Genomic DNA, 23,855 nt, shown 5'->3' on the forward strand with positions numbered 1-23,855 from the left:
TTCTGAGGATCGAACCACCAACCTTCAGATTAGTGGACGACCCGCTCTACCCCTGAAATTGAAAATAAATAAATAAAATAAATTGGAAGTAACAATTTAAGTACAATACAATAAAAGCCAAATTATTTGTACTGAAAGTCTGCAGTAACTTGACTGATAAATCATTTATCATGAGAAAGTTAAAATGTGTCTTCGTTAGATCTTAGAGAGGATTTGCCTTCCCAGTATTTTGTTTTTGGTGCTAAACCAAAGTCTTCCAATGATGAACCCTGGATGAACACCTAAAGGCATTACAGGTAGCACAGACAGATTTCCAGGGCAACGTTGGCTAACAAAGGCCATGAGGCATGTTTAACTGACAAACTGGCCAAAACAAACTGGTGAAATTGAGATTATACAATTTTGTCCTGGAAATTCATGTGTGCTACCTTTTATGCCCTTTGGTGTTCATCCCGGGTTCAACGTGTGTCTTCTTCCCTAATAAACACGCAATGCAATAAACTAAAAACACAGTAATCTATTAAAAATGTATTGTACTGTACTACTTGACATAAGAGCAATACAACTTGAAACACTGCTTGTTGAAGACATATCCACAAAAACATTTGATGTACAAGGGATGGAGTAAATGGATGTAGAGCTTTTGTAGCGTGGATGCGTTTAGTTTCTCCTGTATTTGACCAGAAGGAACCTGACTACCACTGAGGCTCAGGGTCATCTGCGGAGGCTTTTCCAGTTCATCCAGATATTTCTCAACAACATGTTTGCTCTCCCACACTGTTTATACAGAGCTGATGGTGAAGGAGGCATTGCATTCACAGCTGCATGTGCATCTGTCTACACACACATACGAAGACAAAGGTTATATTAAACGTGTCACCCTGTTTTATTAAGGTGCTTTATTAAGCATGACCCACTACACTTTGACCCTAATGTCACAGCAACATGTTTTTAATAAAACAAGATAAATCTCTTCCACATGCACTATATTTCTCTGGAATGACACTAGTGAGTGTGGACTAAACACATCAAAGCCTTACTGCTAATGCTTTAAGATAAGCAAGTGAGTCAGATGAAGTCAGGCTCAATTTTAAATTTCTCAGCCTCCACATTACATATACACTATAAAAATTAGTTGTGCCCATCAGTCATGATAACTTCTAATTCATTGTCAGTAAGACTACAAATTATTGAAACTGTTGTGATAACTCAGAATTTTGTGTTTATGTTTTCTTAACTAGTGAAAAGTTTTCAAACTAAGAAACATGATTCAATTGAAATTAAGAATGTCAGTCAAAAGGATGTACGGATAATCGCTTCTGTCATTGGCTGATGTAGGCACGTTCAACTAACGTCTCCAAAAAGTGATAAGTGATAGCTAAAAGTTTGGCACATAATTATTACATAATTATAATTTATATTATAATAAATGTTTAGTCTTTTATTTGCATAAATCACCAGAATCAACCAGATGGTCCTGCTTCTGTTCAGATGGCATTAATGTCGTTTTGAACAAAATTCTAGCTCAGCAAAACCTATATCAAAAGATATTTGAAAATAAGAGAACAATATTTTTCAAAGCCTTTTCTTGATTTCTCTGATATCCATTAAACTTGTGTGTAACTGCAGTGTCGCGCGTGACCCTGCCTTACTGTCTGCAGCGCGAGGCCGAGCTGAGTCTGTCCGGCAGGTGAGCTCAGTGTGAAGGAGAAACCCACAGCCCCTGCACACAGACACTCTCCTTTCTCCTCAGGAACAAACTGGTGCCTGCTCCACAGTTTGTCATCAATGTGGGTTGAGTTAATTAAATTGCTTTTGTCTTGTCTTTCTTTTGCTAACTTAGCAGTAGCTAATGCAGCTTGTAGTAATATTGATGTTGTAACAGTGAGCTAGTTTCAGCCCAGCTCAGATGCATTGTTTTTTGCAGGTGATATCATTACACTAGAAATCCCAGCATGTACGATGTCGTTTGTTTTTCTTCTCAGGATGTATGAAGAACATGTCAGTGGTGATTGTATATTTTCAACTTATACAACTACTAATGCTAACATGTAGTAGCACTGTTATCAGCAGCAACCTCACTAACTCACACACTCTTACTGTTCCTTGCACAATTTATCTCTCCCTCATTGTCTCACTCTGTAACTCATTCATATACTTTCATTCAGAGCACCATTTTGAGAGAGTGAACAAACTGTTGCTTGTTAAATGAAATGAACTTAATTGATCCATAGATTGTTATTAAAGTGAGGTATCCTCACATCTACTTGAGTGGCTAGTGGCTTTAATAGTGTATTCTGTCTTTTAACAGAATTCCAACCAAACACAAAGGGCTGTCATTCTGAGGGGCCTGCCGTATTTCCTCCGTGAAGATCCTTCAAAGTTCCTCAGGACTGCAGAGGTAAGCTTAGTTATTGTTACTGAATGAATTGATGAAACTCTGTTGCTAGCTGTTAATGTTTTAATGCCAATGCATGTGGAAAACTGGCCCCATTTTATTCACCCTATCAATTTTGGTTACCATGTTACGGCATGTCGTTAAGGAAATTAACTTAGAATATATTGAATGAATGTTTGAATATATTGTATGAAAACTTACGTCATGAAGGCACTGGCGCCATCTTTAGTTTAGGCCTATCAGCTTCTACCTGAAGTGTTATTTCCACCAACATCTCTGAGAGAACCTACGCAGACACACACACACACACACACACACACACACACACACACACTCGCCAGTTTTTTTATCTTTTAACGTTTGCACTCTAATCTATTCTCTTCATTGTTATGTTATTTTATTTATATTTAAAGTAAACAGTAGAGTCTTAAAGTGGCAAGTGTGTGCGCGTAGGGTCTCTCAGCAGGTCAGTAGTCTGATGGCGTGCGGGTAGAAGCTGTCTCTGAACCTGCTGGTCCTGGTTCGGATGCTCCTGAACCACCTGCCTAACGGCAGGAGCGTGAACAGACTGGGATAGCCGGAGCCAGAGAGGACGCGCCGCGCCCTCCCCCCGCAGCGCTGGCTGTACAGGTCCCAGACGGCCGACAGCCCAGTCCCGGCAGCCCAGTCCCGGCGACCCGCCGCGCCGACCCGATCACTCTCTGCAGAGCTCTGCGGCCGAGGACAGCACAGTCGCTGCACCAGGCGGCGAAGCCCCCAGCCAGGACACCCTCTTATGAGTAATCATGTTCAACAAAACATTGCTGAAAGAACATTATGCATCATTCTTGAAGGAGAGATGTTGGTGGAAATAACACTTCAGGTAGAAGCCCATAGGAAAGATGGTGCCAGTGCCTTCATGACGTCAGTTTTCATTCCATATATTCAGGTTTCATTCAATATATTCAAACATTCATTCCATATATATTTAATTTCCTAAACGGCATGCCATAATGCCGAAACATGTTCTTGTTTCTCATAGACGGTTTGACAAATACTAAAGAATGCTAAAAAATACTCAATACTAAAATATGTTTTCCTTTCTTTGTGAAGCCCACAGACATGGAGGACAGCATGACTAGGGGAATGAATGTCGGCATTGTCCTAGTAAAAGGAGAGGATCTTCTTGACATATCAGTGGTCCTGGAGGAACAGATCATTCTGCATGGCATCAAAGACAACTCGCATGCGGTAGCTATGTTAATGGTTCTGCTATATGCACTGAACATTGACTACCCGAAGGAGCTGCAATATACCTTCAAAGTCATTCAGAAGGTTCTCATGAACATCGACCGTGAGCACTGCTCTGCAAGGGTTCATGGACTGAGGAATAGACTTCTTCGTAAAACTGTGTAGACACTACACTGAGACTGAGAGTTTTCTTTTAAGTTCTGTTCCACTATTGTAATGGTCACTGACATTCTCAGTTGCAAGAATTTAAGACCTTTTCCACGATGTTCTAAGTTGACATTAGTCATAACCTTTGTCTACAAGGGTTTGAGGTCTTTCCTGGAAAGTCTTTTTGACTTGTTTTGGTCTGCATAATTTTATTTTTTATTTTTTTTTCATGTTATGAAAGACAGCGACAGAAGTAATGAGTAGAGAGTACTCATTTGTGCACATTCTAAAGAGGAGATGTTTTACCCAGTAAGCTTGTTGATGTGTTTACCTTGCCCATCTGGTTTATTAAAGCTTTGAAGAACTGGAATTGATTTGGTTTCTTTGGAACAACCAATAACCTATAGAGATAAGATCTTTAAGCATAATCTAAAATAAAGTTGAAAGAGAATTACCAAATATGTAGTATAAATTTAATCTTAAGCAGAACTAAATTATGAAAGTTGACTCAAATATAAATGTATAATGAAGTTGACATAACATAAAGTTAGGTAAACTAGATATTGTAGGTAGACTGAACTGTAGATTAATTATTATTTTCAGTTTTGGAATTCCAGTTGAAAGAAATTAAGATTGTGTTCACTCAACTAAAGAATTCTATAGGAACTGAATTTTGATTAAGTTATGTAAACTAAAAGTTAAGTTTATTTGACTAGAAAAGTTTATTTGTTTTGAATCATTACACAATTGTCTCAACTATTCTTCACAAGTTCAGCTAACTTCAAATTTTAAGGCAGCCCGGACACTAACTTTTGTTAGTTGAAACAACTAGTTTTTTTTTTTTTTTACAGTGTACAGTGTCATAATACCATGTGCACACTTTTCAATTCCAAAGACAACTCATATTTTAATGGTTTCACTTGTAGTAACCTCTCATTAAGTTACCTCAGGTCATGTGTTATCAGCGTTGTCAGTGTTATTAATCAGTATTGTCAGTGTTGTTAATTTGGTATCTGCTGTGTCATGCTTAAAGGATCCAATGCCTTTATTTTCTGATAGCAGCACAACCTGGGAATAAGACACAATCCTCATTTAATAAAGGTTTTTGATACCAAAAGTGAGGGGAAAATGGGGAGAGTCCTTTTTTTGGTTTGTTTGTTTTTCTTTTATATCAAATATGGTTTTAATACATCAGTGGTTTTTAAACTTTTTGTGCCCAAGGCCCACCAAGGGGCAGCCGAATACCTCTAGGCACAGCTGTATTCATATCCATGCATAATGGGCTCTATAATACCATGCTATCACTTTGTTATTGTTCATTTTTATCTACTAATGCCAAGTTTGACAAACAACTACATGTATGTTACTCCTGAAATATTTATTAACAAAACAATTCAAGAAATAATTTGAAACTTTGTAAAGTTACATAAAGGAGCAACACACCCATGGACATCGACCCTGGCATCTGTATATAAAAACAGCTCATTCTAAGGTAACAAAAACACAACAATTCTTATTTTCAGGTGATTATACACTAATGAAAACATACCTATAATTATTTTCCATTTCTACCAATAGATCCTCCTAAATGTCACACACTGGACCTTTAAACCAGAGTGACAGAGAAGGGTAGATCTGGCCTGAGATGGCAGCCTTGGTCGAGCAAGATGAAACCACTCTTCAGAGACCAAGCAAAGAAGAAAGAGAGCTTAATTGAGAATTAAAATGAACCTAACCAACAAAGAAAACGAGTAGGCCTACTAGCCGAGTTCCCATAATGTGGGTGGGAAGAAAACTAGGTGTCAATCAAGGCCTTGGAAAACTATGTAAAACTACTGGTGTGTCTACTGAATGTTTGAAATCTTTAAAAAAAAAAAACTATGAGATAGTTCAAATGTAATTGTAGGTTTTGAAATTCCTGTGGTATGTAGTTACATTTTTTAACGTAACACATTCATACATCCATGATTAGTTTAGGAACTAAACTGTGATGGTAAGATAGTAAGTGGAGGTAAAATGAATGGTTCAAAAACACTGCAATCATGGCACCAAACAGGAACTATTGGGAGTGTGGACCAGGAGGATGCTTGGTCCACCAAATTAGCTCTGGTTCTTGAACTGCAGAAGTAATACTTTACATTCATAATAGCCCAGCCATATGACCTCGCTAAGTTGAAAGGTGGTCAGGTGTTTTCTGTTGCACCTGTGACCACACCCAGTGTGTACTGCGACATTGCACAATGCATTGTTAACAGTGAACAGGGTGTGAATGGAGCATACTTCAAGGGTTATTGGAGACCGCAGCGCAGGCAGGAATTTCAGCCTCTGCTCAGTCTAGTATGTCTCAGTATGTGCATGCATAAAATATACGTTAATATCAACACCGTCTGCAATTACCCAGTGGTTCTGTCCTTCATGCTTCATTAAGCTGAATTCATTTTCATCAACCTTTCTTGTGGAATTTAGTGACAAAAAAGCTAAATGGATGATGGGATGGATTTTATTGATATAAGTAAAATAACATTACAATGATACAAAATGAACTTTCCTTTTGCTGAAAGAGTAGACAAAATGTCCTCCCACAAGAGATACCCAGTCATATTGTCAGTGTATCTGTTGGTCATTTGATTTTCTTTTTCAGAAACAGGTATTGAAGGTCCAGTGTGTAACATTTAGGAGGATCTATTATCGGAAATGTAATATAATATTCATAGGTATGTTTTAATAAGTGTATGAAAAAAAGAATTGTTGTGTTTTCATTACCTTAGAATGAGCCATTTATATCTTTATATCACCATGTTGAACCACCATGTTTCTACAGTAGCCCAGAATGGACACACCAGACACACACTGTTGCATGTCCACAAGTGCATGAAGTGTGTATTTCAGCCTGTGTGTGTGTATAAAAAAAAAAGAGTGAAAAGAACAATTTCCCCTAGGGGATTAATAAAGTATATCTAATCTAACACTGTCCGGTCACTGAAGTTTCTCCTTCTTACTTCACAGCTCATTTTCATTCCCAGGTTGTCAAATGCATCTGTATTTGAGTGGTGTTCAGTTAATTCCATATTATTTAATAATTTTTCCTTAATATGAAAGGTAAATAAAAAAAATGGGGTAAATAAGACTAATTTTTTGGGAAAATTTACCTCTGACTCCTCACACCTGCCAGCTCAGTCCCTCACAGGCTGAATGACTAAATTGATCAGTTATTTAGTTTAATGAAGATATCTTTGGTTGTATATATATGTATATATATATTTTAAACATATTGGCCAAGAATTTCACAATTGGTGCAACCAGTTATTTGCACAGATGGAGATGTTAGAACACAATGCACAGACTGTACTGATATACTGTATAAAGGTCAGCATTGGCCAACAATCACACATGTCTTCAGTGACAGCAGCGTTTGAGAGACAGCCAGAGAGAGCAAACTCCAATGATTGAACGTTGACGCGTTCAAGGTGAAGTCAGTAAATCAGACTGACTGCAGTAATGTATTAATTGATAAAAAAAAAAGTACTAGCAAAATTTAGTCATGCTGCAATATTACCTCAAGGAATAAAAGAGCTAATATGGAATTACGGAATGTTTGCTGTGATGGTCAGTGCTCACACGTTACACAGATTTAAGTGTCAAGATGCTCTAGAGCTTAAAGGGACATACACAGATAGTTGCCATATAGAAGAACCCTTAGATGTGGCATATTGCATTATATTTCTACAACAACAATGGTGCTAAATGGTATCTACAAGTGATTATGTGATTATTTGCTTTGAGGACTGCTCGCACACTGACAGGGCACACCGGAACGTTAGTTACTTTGCCTGGCTATGTACTCTTGTAAAAAGTTTTTTTTTTATATACACTGCTGTGATAAATTCAATTCAATTCAATTCAATTCAATTCAATTCAATTTTATTTGTATAGCGCCAATTCATAACAGAAGTTATCTCAGGACACTTTTCAAATAGAACAGGTCTAGACCGAACTCTTTATAACATTATTTACAGAGACCCAACAGTACCACCATGAGCAAGCACTTGGTGACGGGGGCAAGGAAAAACTGCCTGTTAAAAGGCAGAAACCTAGGACAGATCCTTTGGCACTAGGTGGGTGGTTGTCTGCCTCGACCAGTTGGGGTGAGAGAGAGAGAGAGAGAGAGACAGAGAGACAGAGAGGGTGCCTGCCTCCCGAACCACAACTGAAAGCTGGTTCCACAGGAGAGGAGCTTGGTAACTGAAGGCTCTGGCTCCTGTTCTACTTTTAGAGACTATAGGAACCACAAGTAGCCCAGCATTCAGAGAACGTAGTGTTCTAGAGGGGTAATAGGGTACTATGAGCTCTTTAAGATTTGAAGGGGCCTGACCATGAAGAGCTTTGTAGGTGAGGAGGAGGAGTGTTGTAAAGTGTTGTTCAACCCAGTCTTAGCTCTTTATACATTCCATTTTAGATTATATGGATTTCCTATTATCTTATTATATCAGGCCCGTAAAGGACAAAGGGCACAGAGGTCATTGAGGACATTGTTTATATTATGGTGATTTAAGCTACCTAAGGGAAGTTTACATTCATCAGTGGAACAAATGAAGGAATCCTACTCCTGGCAGACAGTGTTTAAACTGTTGTTTCATTGTAAAATATTCAAAAATATATATCTACATTTCAATGAATTAAATCCAAATATGCATAAACCTGTATGGTAACCAATATATTTATATATCAATAAATAATACATTCAGCAGCAAATTAAAGCAACAAAAATATATAATTCAGTTTATTTACATATACAGAGAAGCATTTTCATTATTAAATATACACTATATACAATATGTACTTCAGTCACTCTGCCTGCCAAAGACAGAGACTAGTGGTTTGATTTCAGCTTGTACCTAAAGTCCACATCATAGGTAGGCTGGAGGATTCCCAGACCAGCACGGGACTGGTCAAGAGGTGGGACTTTGATGGCAGGGTCCAATAGTTCCATGTCAAAGTAAGACAGTACCAGAGTCAGGAACTGCTTGATCTCATACGCAGCAAAAAATCTGCCGGGGCATTTGGTGACCCCAGAGCCGAAGGGCATGTAGAAGTAACGCAGCCGCCGGCCGTTGCGATAAAAGGTGGTCTTCTCCTGACTATTCTCGTCCAGGAAACGGTCAAACTTGTACTCCTGCAGTATGGGGGGGGGAGAGATGAGTTTTCAGTAGGGCAACATATATTATAGTGATTTCCTGAAGAAGATAATTAATAATGACATAAGGATCTTACATAAGGATCTTCATAGATTTCTGGATCATAGTGCAACATGGGTGGATATAGGGCGATGACATCATCTTTCCTTATACGGTAAGCTTCTTGGTTGTCAAGGTGAAGCAAAAAGTCCTCCTTGGCAACACGCACATTCATGGAAGCACTGGAAAGACGCATGGCTTCTTTTATGATGCTGTCTGTAGACAGAAAGGATATAAAATAAAATTAGGTCCATAACATTTCTTTACTGCATTTAAAAGCACAATGTTTTTTTGTATGCCATGCAGGCAATGCCAGACTTACTTTTATATTTAACAATATTAGTTGTTGTACAAATAAATTGAGCGAAGCCTGCAAGCTAGTTCAGGCAGTCAACTCTAGCTGCGCTGTTATACACACATGACATGCCTCACTCCATAATCACTAACCAAGCGCACCCTTCCAATCTGGCGGTCTATTTAAACTGCACAATTTCCCAGCTCTCCCTCTGCTCTGTCAATCTGTTGCCTGCATCTGTATTGCTGCTGCTGCTCTGTAAACTATTGCTGCCTGCTGTGCTGTAAGCCCCACCACCATCCCAGCATCCACCTGTAGGCTCCGGCTAGGGGTTTTACTCATCAGTCCCCAATATCTCTGTGTAAACATATCTGCGGGGAATGATGAGGTCGGAGCCTAGACAGCAAAATCTAAATATGCTATACTGCTGTAATAAATATTTCAAACGTGAGTTGGCTGATTGAACTTATTTTCAAGTAATCTTACCTAGAACTGGCATGTTGTCCAGCTGGTCCCTGGTGAGGTTCAGTGTGGGGTCGCTGGGGTCAACCGTCAGACCTGAATCCTGCAGAACTTTTTGCACTTCCACACGAGCTGCTTTCATGGCATCTGGACTCCTGAGCACAGATAAAGGAGCCTGTTAGTCATGTTACTGTCACAGTTATTGGATAACTAGTTTTCCTTTCGGGAACAAATAATTTAATTTCACTGCAATTAGTGTCTAGTTTACTACAGTGGTATTTAAGTGTAACTGTGATGCTTGGTGCAGATGTAACACAGCTTTATTTATGCTGACTTTGGCATTAATATGAGTGTGTTACATTGACATATGAACAGTGCAGTAATTGTAGGCCTCATTATATAGAAGAACACAGTCCTTCAGTTTTGTGGAACAGAAACAGAGAATTATCTTATCTTCTCACTGACACTGTGCAGATAAACATCCTCAATTAACCTATTTATTTTAGCTGGAAGTTAGCACTTTAACCTCAGTCATTGTCTCAGTTCATATGCAGTGTGCTGGATTTCACAAACAAAATTATGAAAAATATATTCTTGTAAAATGTTAATTGGTTGTTCAATGTTGTTGAAGGAGATTATATAAAATTGTGGCACAATTCCATCGATCTACATGCTCACACAGACCCAGCTGAGTTAGCCTACTACTCATGTCAGATTTGTTGCAACACCATAATGCAACTCTAATCTGCTCCACTGAACCCAACACAACTTTCTACCTCAACTATCTCATCTACTTTAAGTGCATGGGGGTATGTGTACAATACCCACAATCAAGCTGTCTGAAACTGATAAATGTGACATAAGAACTGTGGTTGTACAGTACATGGGGTACAAGTCAAATTGACAAACATGGGTATCCTAAATCACAGGTTCTCAAACTATGGTTCTTGTACCACTGGTGGTACGCGAAGGAATTAAAGAAATTAAATAAATTCATTTAAAAACATAATGCTAACAAAATTTCCAATGAAAATGTGTAATGTAATATAAATTTATGAATGAATGAGTCTTGTTCAGGATTCAGCAGTCAACAATAAGTAATCTCCTTATTACCTGCCTCCTGTGTGAACAGTCTGTAGCTGAATAGGGTCGGCCTACACTGCTGTATTTTAATGTCAGTCATGGTGGTGGAAAGCTTGATATTTTCTGAGGTTGTACGTGCTGTAGACACAGTGTCCTAAAATATGCCTGCCAGTTAGACTGGGATAATGCGTTTTTGATATGGACTTGTCTTTCAACATAGATCCATTTATATGACTAATTTTAAATTTTAGCCACACTAGCCCCAAAAAACTTTTCTTGGTAGTAATTAATCACACCTGAGGAAGACAGCTCAATTTGTGATATGTCAACAGCGTGTTAGGACTTGCATAACCAGTTTTTTTGTTTTGTTATTGCATCACTCATATCTGCATTTTCCTAGTTATCCTTGGAACTGTTAAGATCTACCACAAAGTATAAATCATTTTTTGTAGTAAACTAAAATTAGTAGCTTGAAACTATAATTTAATCTGCAATTAGCCTGAAAAGCCTCAATTAACTCTTGCATACAATTTATTAATCCTTCTGCACAAGGTCAAAACTTGAATGCTTGAAATGGCAATTGTTCATTTGTTGGATCTAAGGAATGATCAAAGTTTGATTTGATTCCAATCGTTAGTTGTTTAAATGATTAATTTACAGTCAAGAGTAGCATAAATTAACCAGCAATATACAGATTAACCATATGTCTGTTCAAATAGTTGTGAGTTGTGGCTGCTTTCTGTTTTGTTTCCCAAGAGCCCACCCAGTAAAGAGAAAAGGACTATCAGCATACCTGATCATATAAAAGAGACTCCAGAACGTAGCAGGTAGGGTGTTAGCCTGTGAAGCCCAGAGCAGAGCGACGTGGGTCCTGGCCTTGCTCACGTCATTGAAGGTTGATAAGGAGTCATTTAGAATGATCCTCATAGAGATCAGATCAGACATGTTCTCCCTTTTGGACAAGTTTTCAGCATGCATGGTCTTTGCAAGGTTCTAGACATTTGAAAACAATAAGACATTCATACATAAGTTTCTCTTATGTGAAGCTTATTCTTATGCTTATTCGTCATTACATTTATATTTGGTCACTCCCTCCACTGATTGTTGCAGGAAAGCACACCAACCTCCCTAGCACTGTAAGCACTCTTGAAGACATGTATGGGCAGGCCAGCCACCAACGCTGGGAAGATCTTGTCAAACTCTTTGAAGTTCTCCAAAGCATTGAGCACCAAGGCTTTCTGAGCCGTCTGCCGAGCCTGACACTTATCTTCACCAAGCTCTTTACCGAACAGAGTCAGGTAGCCAGACTCAAACATCACCTGGAGGACAGCAGGACAGAAGGAAACCTGTTAGTTGGGAGCATTGTTTTTGATTCCAAATTGTAGGGCATGGAAGCTATGGAAAAGTTTGCATTTCCATAGTGATGGAGGCTCTGCTGTGTCCAAACTTGAATAGTAACTCATGATATACAACAATTACAGTTGACTTTAAAGTAAATTTGTGCCAATAGTCCACAATTACCTTAGGTCCAATAGCATACTATCTTCCAGTGTCTTAAATTCTCTCACTTCCAGTCTGAAGTCCAATTACTGACCTTGTAGCAGAAAGCAAAGATGCCATCCACCTCCCAGTGGTCCTTGCTGGGGCTGAGTGTGTCTGACCTCAGCATGACATCCTGGAGGTGGCCCATCATGGTCTCTATTAGGGAGGGCAGAGCCTCACCCTGCAGGGTCTTTAGAAAGGTTTGGTGGAGGTTCTCTGTGGTGTGGCCATGGCGAGGGTCAAAGCTGTCGTGGCCAAACGCCTGGTGAGGGAAGGAAGAAGAGGTTCAGGACCATTGAATGATTCACTGATAAAATATCCTTACATAACATAATATGAATAATAAAAGATAAAATCACATAAATTGACCTTGACAGATGTAGCAAAGTGGAACTTCCTCCAGTCCAGGTGTCTACCCTGTCTGATGACTGAATGGTAAGAGAAGGGGTCACACAGGAAGTGGATGTACTGGCCAGCAATCTTGCAGGTGAAAATGTGGCCGTACTTGTTCTGGCGGCTGCGGAGGAACTGGAGAGGGTTGGCCCCGAACTGCAGAGCACAGCCCAGATAGGGGATGAATCCATTCTCTACTGCAGGCTCACCAGGTTGCCTATGGACATTGACAAGAAAAAAAAAAGGCAGACAATATTCAGTACAAAGCCTTTTCTACACTGGGGCTCTGTTGTTTGTCTGTACAGAGAGGAGTTATGAGGAAAGTATTCATTCAAAGTAATCCCTGACATTTTGCTACTTACTGTTACTGACTGATATTCAGCAATAGTGATTCAACCAATTGTCAGCTCATGGAAGTTTTTACTTTCTGTCTTTGTCCAATGAAAACTCATGTCAAACATTTTTAAGAGGGTTTTTTTGCTAAATAAGACATAGGAGTACTTTGTGAGTCCACAAATATTGTTTGAATTCTACAGATAATCTGAAAACCAAATATAATTATACACTGTTTGCACTGAACAGGGTTTTAGGTTGCTGACCATGTAATTGGAGCCTCATTGGTTAGTATTAACTCTCAAATAAAAACATATAATGCATCCCAAAATACAAATAATAACAATAAGGCCTACTGTTAGATGCACCTTTTTTCCACTGACGAAGGCTGATGATGCCCTTATTATTATCATCATTATTATGCGTGTGTGTATATGGGATTGTTGAGTGCCTTGCATTGCTGCCTCTGTCCCGTCCCAGTTCCCTGAAGTTCAACCACAGCCCTCCTAACAACCGCAACATTTTCAAGTAATTACAAACCTGTTGCCAGTGTTGTTGAGGTAAAATACCAGCCCTAATGCCATTATGAGGCTCATGTAAACAAGATAATCCTTTATAACACATATGTTTTTATAACAACATTTTTTTCTGGATTTTCAAATCTGACTATGAAGTATTATCACTGTTACAAAACAATAACCTCCTAATCAGCTACTCCATTCTGAAAACACATGACCAGTGACTACACAGCATGAGGTTTGACAGCAGCATACTGGTGACAATGTTTGTGAATCAACAGCATACCAAACAAATACTATCATCATTACAAAAGCTTTTGCTTGATTAACACACTCTACATGTATATGTGATTATGTCAGTGGCCACATGCATCAAGCACTGTTGTTGCTTGCCTGGAAAAAAACTCTGTTGGTGTTGATCTGTGTACAATTAGCTAAAACTCTGTCTATATCAGGAGATTGCTATTAAAGTTAAATGTTGTAGACACACTATATAAGTACAAAATAGGAGCTTAAAGTTGAAGAAATGCCTAATACATTGCATCCAGCATGTCCAGTCTTACCTGCGTCGTATCCCCACAGCGAGCCAGAGAAGGCAGCAGAATCCCACCACCACTGCCCAGATCAGAGCGATGCTTATTATCATGATGAGGATGTTGATGATAAGAGGAAGATCCAACACAGAGGGAGGCTCACTAACTGCTGCTAATGCTCCACACAGATTACACCGACGGGAGCTGTGATTAACTAGATTTATTATATTGCCTGCTTGTTTTCCAAGCCTGTCTGTCACTGCAAATTGTGTATGTGTCAGTGAGCAGTGTTGTTTCAGCCTAGTTTGTGACAGGCACAGGCAGTGTGGCAGGTTTTTATACCTGCTTTGTCCCTAAGGGTGGACCCAAGGGCGGATTCAGAGGAATGGAATGATGTCACCAATTGGAGTCAGCCTCAACACAGGTCACAAACAAATTGCTTTTCCTTTTTTGTTCCAATCAAATTTACTAATCATTTTCTGCGAGATAATCCTGAATGGATTATTGGATGAAGGAAGGAGAGGAAGATTATATTTTAGCACCTGTCAGCTAAAAAGAATTTCTACAAGTTGTGGTGGTGATTAATGTTCGAACCCTGCGGAGGACTGTGAGATTGGATCAGTCTTGCCAAAAATTCTCATAAAGAAATGATTGGCATAAACAGTTTAGCCTTTTTTACCATGTAATAGAAAGGCTTATTTTAATTCCAGATTTCATATTCAGATCATTTTTAGAATTTGATGAATTATTATTTGAAATATATATATATATATATATATATATATATATATATATATATATATATATATATATTTTAAAATAAAGTCGTAAAATTATCTACCCTGTTGTGTTACTGCGATTTCTCTAGGAAATAGGATTCCCTGCAAGTGTGTGTGTGTGTGTGTGTGTGTGTGTGTGTGTGTGTGTGTGTATGTGTGTGACAGTGATGGCCTTGACTGGAGTCCATGGACAGAGTTACCTGAAGGACTGCACTATGATAGTGCATCTGCGTTGGTAAATAGATTCAAGGTCCCTACTGTGCTCCCATTGTGTGTGTTTGTGTGTGTGTGTGTGTGTGTGTGTGTGTGTGTGTGTCTGTGTGTGTGTGTGTGTGTGTGTTTGTGCAGGTGAAAGAACATTCCTTTCCTGCAACATGTGACAAGTGTGACCTGTTAAGACTTGCTGTTGTGCCAGTGAAGATAAAATCAAATTCTGAATTATATCAAATATTTTTGTTTGACCCACACTGTGACCCACATGATGAATGTCAACGGCAGAATTAAGAATTCATGTGACTGGAGAATCACATGAATTCTGCTATGACACAGTGCAGTCACATTGCAAACTGTGTCTGATTTAGACCACATATGAAAGTGGCCCGAATCAGAAATTAAAAAGACCAGGTTCCATGACTTGTGTTGTTCACACTGTCATGAAAAAATCTGATCTGAGTCACATATGAGTTAAAAAAAAATCTGATTTGGGCCTCTTTGGCCTGCACACAGCCTAAGATAAACATGAACAGACCTTTTTACTCTTTCAGACATTAATGTTAAGAATTGTGTAGGTCCATGTTTATCCATATACAAACCCACACCAGCCAGACTGAATATGGTGATTAATTCCACTCTCTCTGCTGCACAGCATGGCTGTAACTGTCACACCTTCCACCTCTGATGATCTTTGACTTTGTATATTCAAAATTACACCAGTCATGTATATACAGTAGATATTATACATCCTAACATGACCTCTTCTATTAAAGAAGAAAGAATAGCTGCCTCTTACCCATGGTGTCCATCCTGGTCCATAGCTATTTCCACTCTGCACTTGAGTAAATGTATCATTAAGGCCTCCTTTTAACTGTCACAGATATTGCATGTGACTGTTAGCTTTTTAAACTTTTTATTTTTAAGATACATGGGGCGTCCGGTTAACTCAGTTGGTGGAGCTGGTGACCCATATATGGAGTTGCTGCAGCGGCCCTTTGCTGCGTGTCATCCCCCCCCCGTCAATCTTCAGCTGTCTCTATCAAAAAATAAAGGCATGAAAAGGCCAAAAAAATAATAACTTTAAATATCAAGATACATTCTGTGTATGTGAAAACCTACTTGGCATTAAACCTTTTCATTCTGATTGTGTTGCTCAATAAACCCTTCAACCCTGGGTTGATACAGAGAAACACAATGGTCTTCTTTCAGAACAATGCCTGGAGGGGTTGACATGTACTGCTGATGAGTCCAAATATTCTTCTAAATTGGAACCTGCATGTGTCTGAGTCACAGAAACTGACTGGCAGATAATAAAGACAAGACAATAAAAAAAGAAAAGAGGTTGCATGAAGGGCACTGACACACCTTATTATTATACCTTATATGTTTTTAACCTCAGTCTGATTAAGCCATCTCCAGGGACATTTCCAGACTGCGGTGGCACAAATCGGGCATAGCATTAAGTGTGTCTCAGCTTTCCAGTCATTCCCACTTAATGCATTTCCAGTACTGTTTATGGACCCCAGTATGCAGAAATATTGAAATACATTACGCGAAAATGTATACCACATGCAAAACAACTGCATGGTTTTTGCCCCAATCTGATTAGCATAAAGGAGGAATGCCTGCAAAAGGCATAGCTTTGGAGCATTATTGAGCACCCGTCCCAACTTGCTAGCATGACATGGTTGGTACCAAGGGATAAATGGTAAATGGACTGTACTTGTATAGCGCGTTTCTAGTCTTCTGACCACTCAAAGTACTTTTACACTACATGCCACATTCGCCCTTTTACACATCGATGGCAAAGCCCGTCAAACAGAACCTAACTCATTCATTCACATTCACACACCGATGCACATTGGGAGCAACTTGGGGTCCAGTATCTTGTTCATGCAGCAGAAGGAGCAGGGTATCAAACCAACAACCTTCGGATTAGTGGACGACCTGTTCTACCTCCAAGCCATGCGTTAGGTCATCTAGTTTCATACGATACGAACAGAGTCCATTACTGCCTCTGAAAGAAGAAGCGGAATGGAAGAGTTTAGGATAAGGTGATGGTACTTGGGGTGAACTATCAAATTTCAGGGGTGACCAGTGCCACCCCTGTCCCCCCTCTGGACATGCCCCTGGCCATCTCTAGTCCTAGTTTCTAGTTAAAGTATGTTCACTAACAAAGACCACGCCAACAGCTGTATTGATTAAGAAAAGTTTATTACAAGTTATGACTCAATGTGGAATGCTGTGGGAGGAAAAATGGTTAATGGATGAAGGGGATGAAAGGATGAAGGGATGAAGGGGTAAGGGTTGAGGGATGAGGAGAAGGGGTCGAGGGATGAGGGATGAGGGGGTATGGGAAGGATGGGTGAGCATTGATGGAAAAGGGAGGAAGACTGGTTAGGTTGGTGGATGGAGGGAGAAATTCGGTGAAATGGTCACAGGGAACAGAGTGGGTGCTGAGACGCTGAATGAGGAAGCCGTCTCTTTAACTCTTCAAGAGCCCCAGTGGTTCCTGTGTTTGGATAAGAGAGGGAGAGACAATGACAAAAAAAGGGTTAGGGAGGGAGGGATGTAGAAAATGAGTCAAGGAGGGAGTGAACGGATAAGGTGTGCTTAAGTATGTTTTGAGCAGAAATGAGGTGAGTTCGGGGCGTAGTCTTTGTTCCCGAACATAGTTATAAAACTCCATTTAGACCCCAAAACGTGCCTAGTTTATACAGCACTTTTCAAAACAAGACCAATAGATCTTTTGCACAGCAGCCATTTTGACATGAAGTGGTTGGGTAAACAGGTGTTACCAATGACACTTATTAAAGTTCCCTTCTATGTAATGTAACAGAGCCTTTCCATGGTCAGTAGCAGCACCCTGACTCTGTTTGACTTGAGTGGCACAAAATCTTAATTTTTTCCACTTTCACACACTTATAGATATGTAGATGTGAAGAGATGGCTGAATGATGGGCTGCCAAGTAGGCAGTTAGGGGTTCGGTACCTTGCTCAGTGGCCCCTCGGCAGTGCCTAGGAGGATAATGCTGCTGTTTCATTTTTGACCATGACAAAACATGCTAGTTCAATCAAGAGAGACACATTTGAAAAGGAAGCTTAGAGAATAGTTTATAAGAGGATTAGACCACATTGTGGCATTATATTTTAAGATTAAGACTAATAGTCTAAAATGTGGCCACAACTGATAATTCAATCACATTATTAGAGAGAGAGAGAGAGAGAGAGAGAGAGAGAGAGAGAGAGAGAGAGAGAGAGAGAGAGAGAATGGAAATAAAGTTATAAAGTTGGCATGAAGATGGTTATGTGGTCAGACAAGTTACATAAGTTAAAGTGTATTCAAACAAATCTGATGTCTGTCACAATACTCTGCAGCCACTGGCACTGACAAGGTCATGTCGTCCATCAGTGTGCCACAGGTAATGAATGTTGATCAGAGATAAGTTTTAGAATTTTTTTTTTACTTTTTATAAGATTCTGTCTGTGTTATGAATTTATTTATATTTGTTGTTCTATTAGCTCTTTGGTTGTTTTGTCTTTTTTTAATGCAGGATGAGGCTGTTTATCAGAGTTAAGGCTCTGTGAATATAACTTGCGTTCAGATCTTCAGGGTTTACATCTTAAATAATAATCAAAACTTTGAAAACAAGACACCCCTTAAAATCAAGGAACCTGTGCACAAACGGATGGTGTGGTCTGTTTAATTATAAAATATGCAGTCAAATGTATGTCACTGTAGTACAAGTAGCACCCTTATAGTTAACTTATTTGCCAGGTCCTCTCATACTTTGAAATTGTTGTGTTATAAATACTGATAAAGAGGTATATACATTATCCTGCACAAATGCAGCTAACTGACTGTGTCAAGGTCAAGGTTTAGGGTGACTGAGGAGCTGTTGTATTAGTTTGTCAGTTTTCAGTTTCTTATCTGATAATCATATAAGAGTCCCACCTTTGCACCCTTGTCAGATCCTTCAGGGTTGTAGTTAATAAAATTACCAAGCAAAACTGTGGATTCTGCTCACTGTTAATTCACCACTGCAAACATGGTTTTCCATAAAACTGGGCTGTCTATGCAGTAGAATTTTTTTAATTGGTGCACACGACCAGAGAACGTTGCTTGAAAATGGCTTGTTATGCCTCTTTCGGTATCTGATCTATACCTCCTGCCTGATCAGTACTGCAGATGTGCAACTTTCAACAGAGATGAGAAGATGGCTCCCTCGTTATCTACTTCAATTATCAGCTCTGGAAAAAAACAATGTTTTTTAATGTAAAAATTCCTTACTTTTCAGTGTTTGCTAAGGTAGCATTAATAACAACAAAATGTTGGTGCCACTTTTGCTTAAAATTGTGCTTGTTGTTGCTACATATAGATATGGTCCACATACTGTAGATGTTATGTACAGATTAAAAAGTCTTAATTAATAACATTCTGAATTAAACACATAGTTTTGTTTCCTTCTTATCTCTGTTGAGAGTTATACATGTACAGTACCAATCGGACAGGAGGAATAGATCGGGCACCAACAAACCTGTTGCTCACAAACCTTCTCGTATTACAGATATACAGTACTCTAAATATGTGAGAAATAGACAATGCAGTAACAGAATCTTGATTCATATTGATCAGCACTGCCTGAGCCATGTCCCCCTCTCTTTTACATATATTTGTTTGAGCAAAAGCCCTAGAACTTTTGCTGGCAAATGTGCAGGGACCTCTAGGTGCAAGCAACATGCTTATTTGAATATACTTGCATATATTACCCACGCTGTAATGATACAAAGCTAGTTCAAAATGAGTTTCCCTTTTAATGACAAAAGAAAAATGAAAAATATGTATAGTACCCGCCAGGGTGTAGGATTTAGTGGCATCTAGTGGTGTAGTTGCAGATTGCAAACCCCTCGTTTCACCTTCCTCTTTCAAGTGTGAAGGAGAAACTACCATGGCTCCCGCTTGGAGAACACCAATGCCCCTATCTAAAGCCAGTGTTTGGTTTGTCCGTCCTTGACTACTGTAGAAACATGGCAATTCAATATGGTGGCTCAACCAATGGCATCTTTAGATAAAAATGTCTCTTTTCTAAGGTAACAATTACATAGCGATTCTTATTTTCAGGCGCTTATACACTAATGAAAACATAGGTTCCGGACATTATTTTGCAGGGGTTTCCAAGCTTGCACACAACCTTGATTTTGATTTTGTCTAACAGTAAGTCAGTGGTTTTCCAACTGGGGTGCAGGGACCAACAGGAGTTATTGAATGAGTTGTAGGGGGTCACCAGTAAAAGGAAGAATAGCATATTTTAATTGATATCAGTAGTTCTGTATTGTTATTCATAGTGATCATATTTTGATCATTTAATGACTAAGAAGATTTTATTATCTTCAAACCTAAAAATTAAAAAAATGATTCCTTAAGGCAAAGTCCTCTCAAATGTGGGCTCCCTGGTCTAATGTGCATCTACTGTGGGGATTGTGACATGAAAGAGGTTTGGAAAACCCTGTGAGCAGAGCTGATGTTAGTATTCTCTGTTGAACAGTATTTAAATAAAAGATGTGCTGGTGACATTGCAAACCTCATGGCGGTGCAAGAGTAAAGGTCAGGGGATCGCAAAGTCATTAGGCTTTTTCGTTGGGGGACCTTCAATGCAAGTACAAAATTTCATGGCACCCCATCCTACAGTTCTTGAGTTATTTCTGTCTGGAACAAAACGTTGGACTGGCTGACCTGAGGTTATAAGGGAAATGTGATGGTTTTGCCAAAGTTTTGGACTGCCAGACCCAAGAGCCAATGTTCAATGTCCCACAACACTGGACAGTTAAAAGCATTCCTGCGTCATCATGCTGGTTGACCCACAGTTACACGTCGTCAGACACATTATTGATATTGGATTATAAAACCAGATACTGATATCAAACACTGGCTGGCCTGGCATCGGGAAATGGTTTATCCACTTCTCTGTTAGCAGGTGTCAGCAGCCTGGTATGGCCTTAACCTGGAATTAACTTCAAGAGGTGCAGATGAAGGCCAGCAGAGAGAGAGAGCGAGAGAGAGAAGGGAAGAGAGATAAAAAAGGTCAAGAGAGCAAAGAAACTGAATGATAATCACTAAGCTGCAATACACAAACACTTCCCTATAATCGACTGTTCAGTCTGCATGGCCTTGAAACTCCTGATAAACTGTAGTAACTCTGATACAGTGAAAAAACCTGCATGCTTCAAAAAAGTAGATAACCTTATCATTTTATTTATCATACAAATATACAATATATATATCTTTTAATGCTCCTAATAGTTTAGATATTTAAGTTAGTAGGCTCCAGGTCAGTTGGCAAGCTTTTTATAATTAATTTCTGCCATTAGATGCCTACTTTTAATACAGTATACTGTTCAATATGATGTCTTTGCACAATGTGCAGCAATTAAGATTAAATGGAACTGCAACTGAAGTAAAAGTAGTTAGCTCAGTGGGTAGAGTTGGCGACCCATGTACCGAGGCTGAGTCCTTGCTGCAGCGGCCCAGGGTTCGAATCTGACCTGTGGCCCTTTTCTGCGTGTCATCCCCTCTCTCTGCCCCCCTTTCCTGTCTGTCTTCACCTGTCACTATCATAAAAGGCAATAAAAGCCCCAAAAAATACTAGCATTAATATAGTTCCTTGATGTAATATCTACAGAAGCCCTAAATGGTCATAGATTCACATTTGGATATTTTGTGCTTTTTATGCCTTTATTTGATAGGAGAGCTGAAGAGTGCCTGGAGCGCACAGGGCAAATAGATGCTAGCTGTTAAACAAAACTGACATTTGTTAATCAGAGCATTCACAATAGTCACTCCAAATCAGCAGGGAGAGGCACTAAGAAATAATATATTAGTTTATACACCGATCAGCCATAACATTGTGAGCACTGACTGGTGATATGAATAACACTGATTATCTGGTTATCATGGCACCTGTCAGCGGTTGGGATATATTAGGCAGCAAATGAACATTTTGTCCTCAAAGTTGATGTGTTAGAAGCAGGAAAAATGGGCAGCGTGAGGGTTTGCGCAACTTTGACAAGGGCCAACTTGTGATGGCTAGATGACAGAGCATCTCCAAAACTGCAGCTCTTGTGGGGTGTTCCCGGTCTGCAGAGGTCAGTACCTATCAAAAGTGCTCCAAGGAAGGAAAAGTGGTGAACTGGAGACAGGGTCATGGGCTGTTGATGCACGTGGGGAGTGAAGACTGGCCCGTGTTGTCCAATCCAACAGATGAGCTACTGTAGCTCAAACTGCTGAAAAAGTTCACGCTGGTTCTGATAGAAAGGTGACAGAACACACTTAAGTGATCAGAAAAGGACACAGTACCAACTTTTTTTGACAATTCGACCAGAGTCAAAGATTAATTCTCAGCTATTGCTATTATATGCAAATCTGTTTCACATGTAATACATTTTCATGCTTTAGGGGTTAAGTTCCAACCACCATTAAGTATCACTGTGTTTAGCCACTTTCAGTGTTGTAATTTCTATCAGTTAGATTTCAATTGCAAAAATATTTTGACATTGCAAACCTAGAATTTTGGGGTCTGTCACCCAAAGCAAGATAACTTGTTTGTCCAAGCATATTGTCAAGAGGTTACATTCACACTTTTAAACCCCAATCAATTACCCTACTCTCTTTATGAATGGCAATCTGCCTTTGTATTCTAAAAGTGAAGTACCTGCAAGTTATCAGCTGTCGATTGACCTTGAACATTAGTAAGTGTTAGACACACAATTATTACCCTTATCTATACTGCTGTCTACCCCATGAAGAGATTAGAAACTTTGTGCTTGTGTGTAAGTAAAAGGGAGGGACTTTTCATTCAAAAAAATCACTGTCGATGTGTATATGTGTCTACTGTATACACCAATTAGCCTTAATATTATGAACACTTACAGGTGAAGTGAATAACACTGATTATCTGGTTATCATGTCACCTGTCAGTGGGTGGGAAATATTAGGCAGTAAGTGAACATTTTGTCCTCAAAGTTGATGTGGAGCAGGAAAAATGGGCCCACCCCATTATTACTATGAACAAGCAACATCAGTGTAAATTATTCAGACTTTTAGTTTTTGCCAGTTTCTCTAAAAAAATTGTTAAAAAGCCAGCTGGTTGCTTGTTTTTGGGAAATCATACCATTCAACATAGGGAAAGGTTCTTTTCCCCACATAATTTGTATTGCCAGTTTCCTGGTTAGATAAATAATTTGAAGCCTCTAATTTGAAGTTCAGTTGGACAAAAATGAAATAAGTCAGCCCTGCAACATTTACAGTACATCCTTACCATACCAAGTTGTGAAACTGGACTGTTAGATGTGTCTAATTTGTAAAATAAGATTTGATTCGTATTTAAAGGGCCGTGAACAGTGTGTTGTGATTAATGTGACGTCTTTAATTCTGTGTTTTATGTATCTTTTCAGTTTACTCTTTTACCTTTCTATTTTAACCTCTTATTTTCATGAAAGCACTTTTAGGGACAGGTGTTGCGAATTATCATCCACTATAAATGCTATGATACTTGTATTGGATAGCTGTTTCAGCCTGTCAGTGTTTTTACGGTATCTGTTTAAATTAAAGAATTAAAAAAATAAATAAATAAAATAAACTATAAATAAAACAAATTAAGGATACAATTGAATGAGAGCATCTGAGCGCTTACAATGC

The 23,855-nt window shown here is 39.1% G+C and overlaps 2 protein-coding genes across 2 annotated transcripts in view; both read right to left on the reverse strand.

Annotated features, from left to right (window-relative positions):
- Positions 1-23,855, reverse strand: part of si:ch211-207d6.2 (sickle tail protein homolog) — a 286,466-nt gene that overhangs the window by 67,036 nt on the left and 195,575 nt on the right. The gene's annotated exons all lie outside the window — the stretch shown is intronic.
- Positions 8,528-14,482, reverse strand: LOC127369916 (cytochrome P450 7A1). Its single transcript, XM_051411575.1, has 8 exons — positions 14,199-14,482; positions 12,761-13,001; positions 12,444-12,653; positions 11,974-12,168; positions 11,643-11,842; positions 9,791-9,921; positions 9,047-9,225; positions 8,528-8,948 (listed from the first exon to the last, which is right to left on the reverse strand). The coding sequence occupies exons 1-8, from the start codon at positions 14,279-14,281 to the stop codon at positions 8,646-8,648; spliced, it is 1,542 nt and encodes a 513-aa protein (XP_051267535.1). The 5' UTR covers positions 14,282-14,482; the 3' UTR covers positions 8,528-8,645.

The sequence above is a fragment of the Dicentrarchus labrax genome, unplaced genomic scaffold, assembly GCF_905237075.1.
Source record: "Dicentrarchus labrax unplaced genomic scaffold, dlabrax2021, whole genome shotgun sequence".
NCBI lineage: Eukaryota > Metazoa > Chordata > Actinopteri > Moronidae > Dicentrarchus > Dicentrarchus labrax.

Bases quoted from the DNA above. Each gene is read 5' to 3' on its own strand.
- LOC127369916 (XM_051411575.1), bottom strand. From the start codon at position 14,281: ATGATAATAAGCATCGCTCTGATCTGGGCAGTGGTGGTGGGATTCTGC. The intron at 11,843-11,973 runs GTTGGTGTGCTT...TCAAATGTCTAG, and splicing joins GTGCTTACAGTGCTAGGGAG to AACCTTGCAAAGACCATGCA. The intron at 9,226-9,790 runs GTAAGATTACTT...TTCTGTCTACAG, and splicing joins GGACAACATGCCAGTTCTAG to ACAGCATCATAAAAGAAGCC.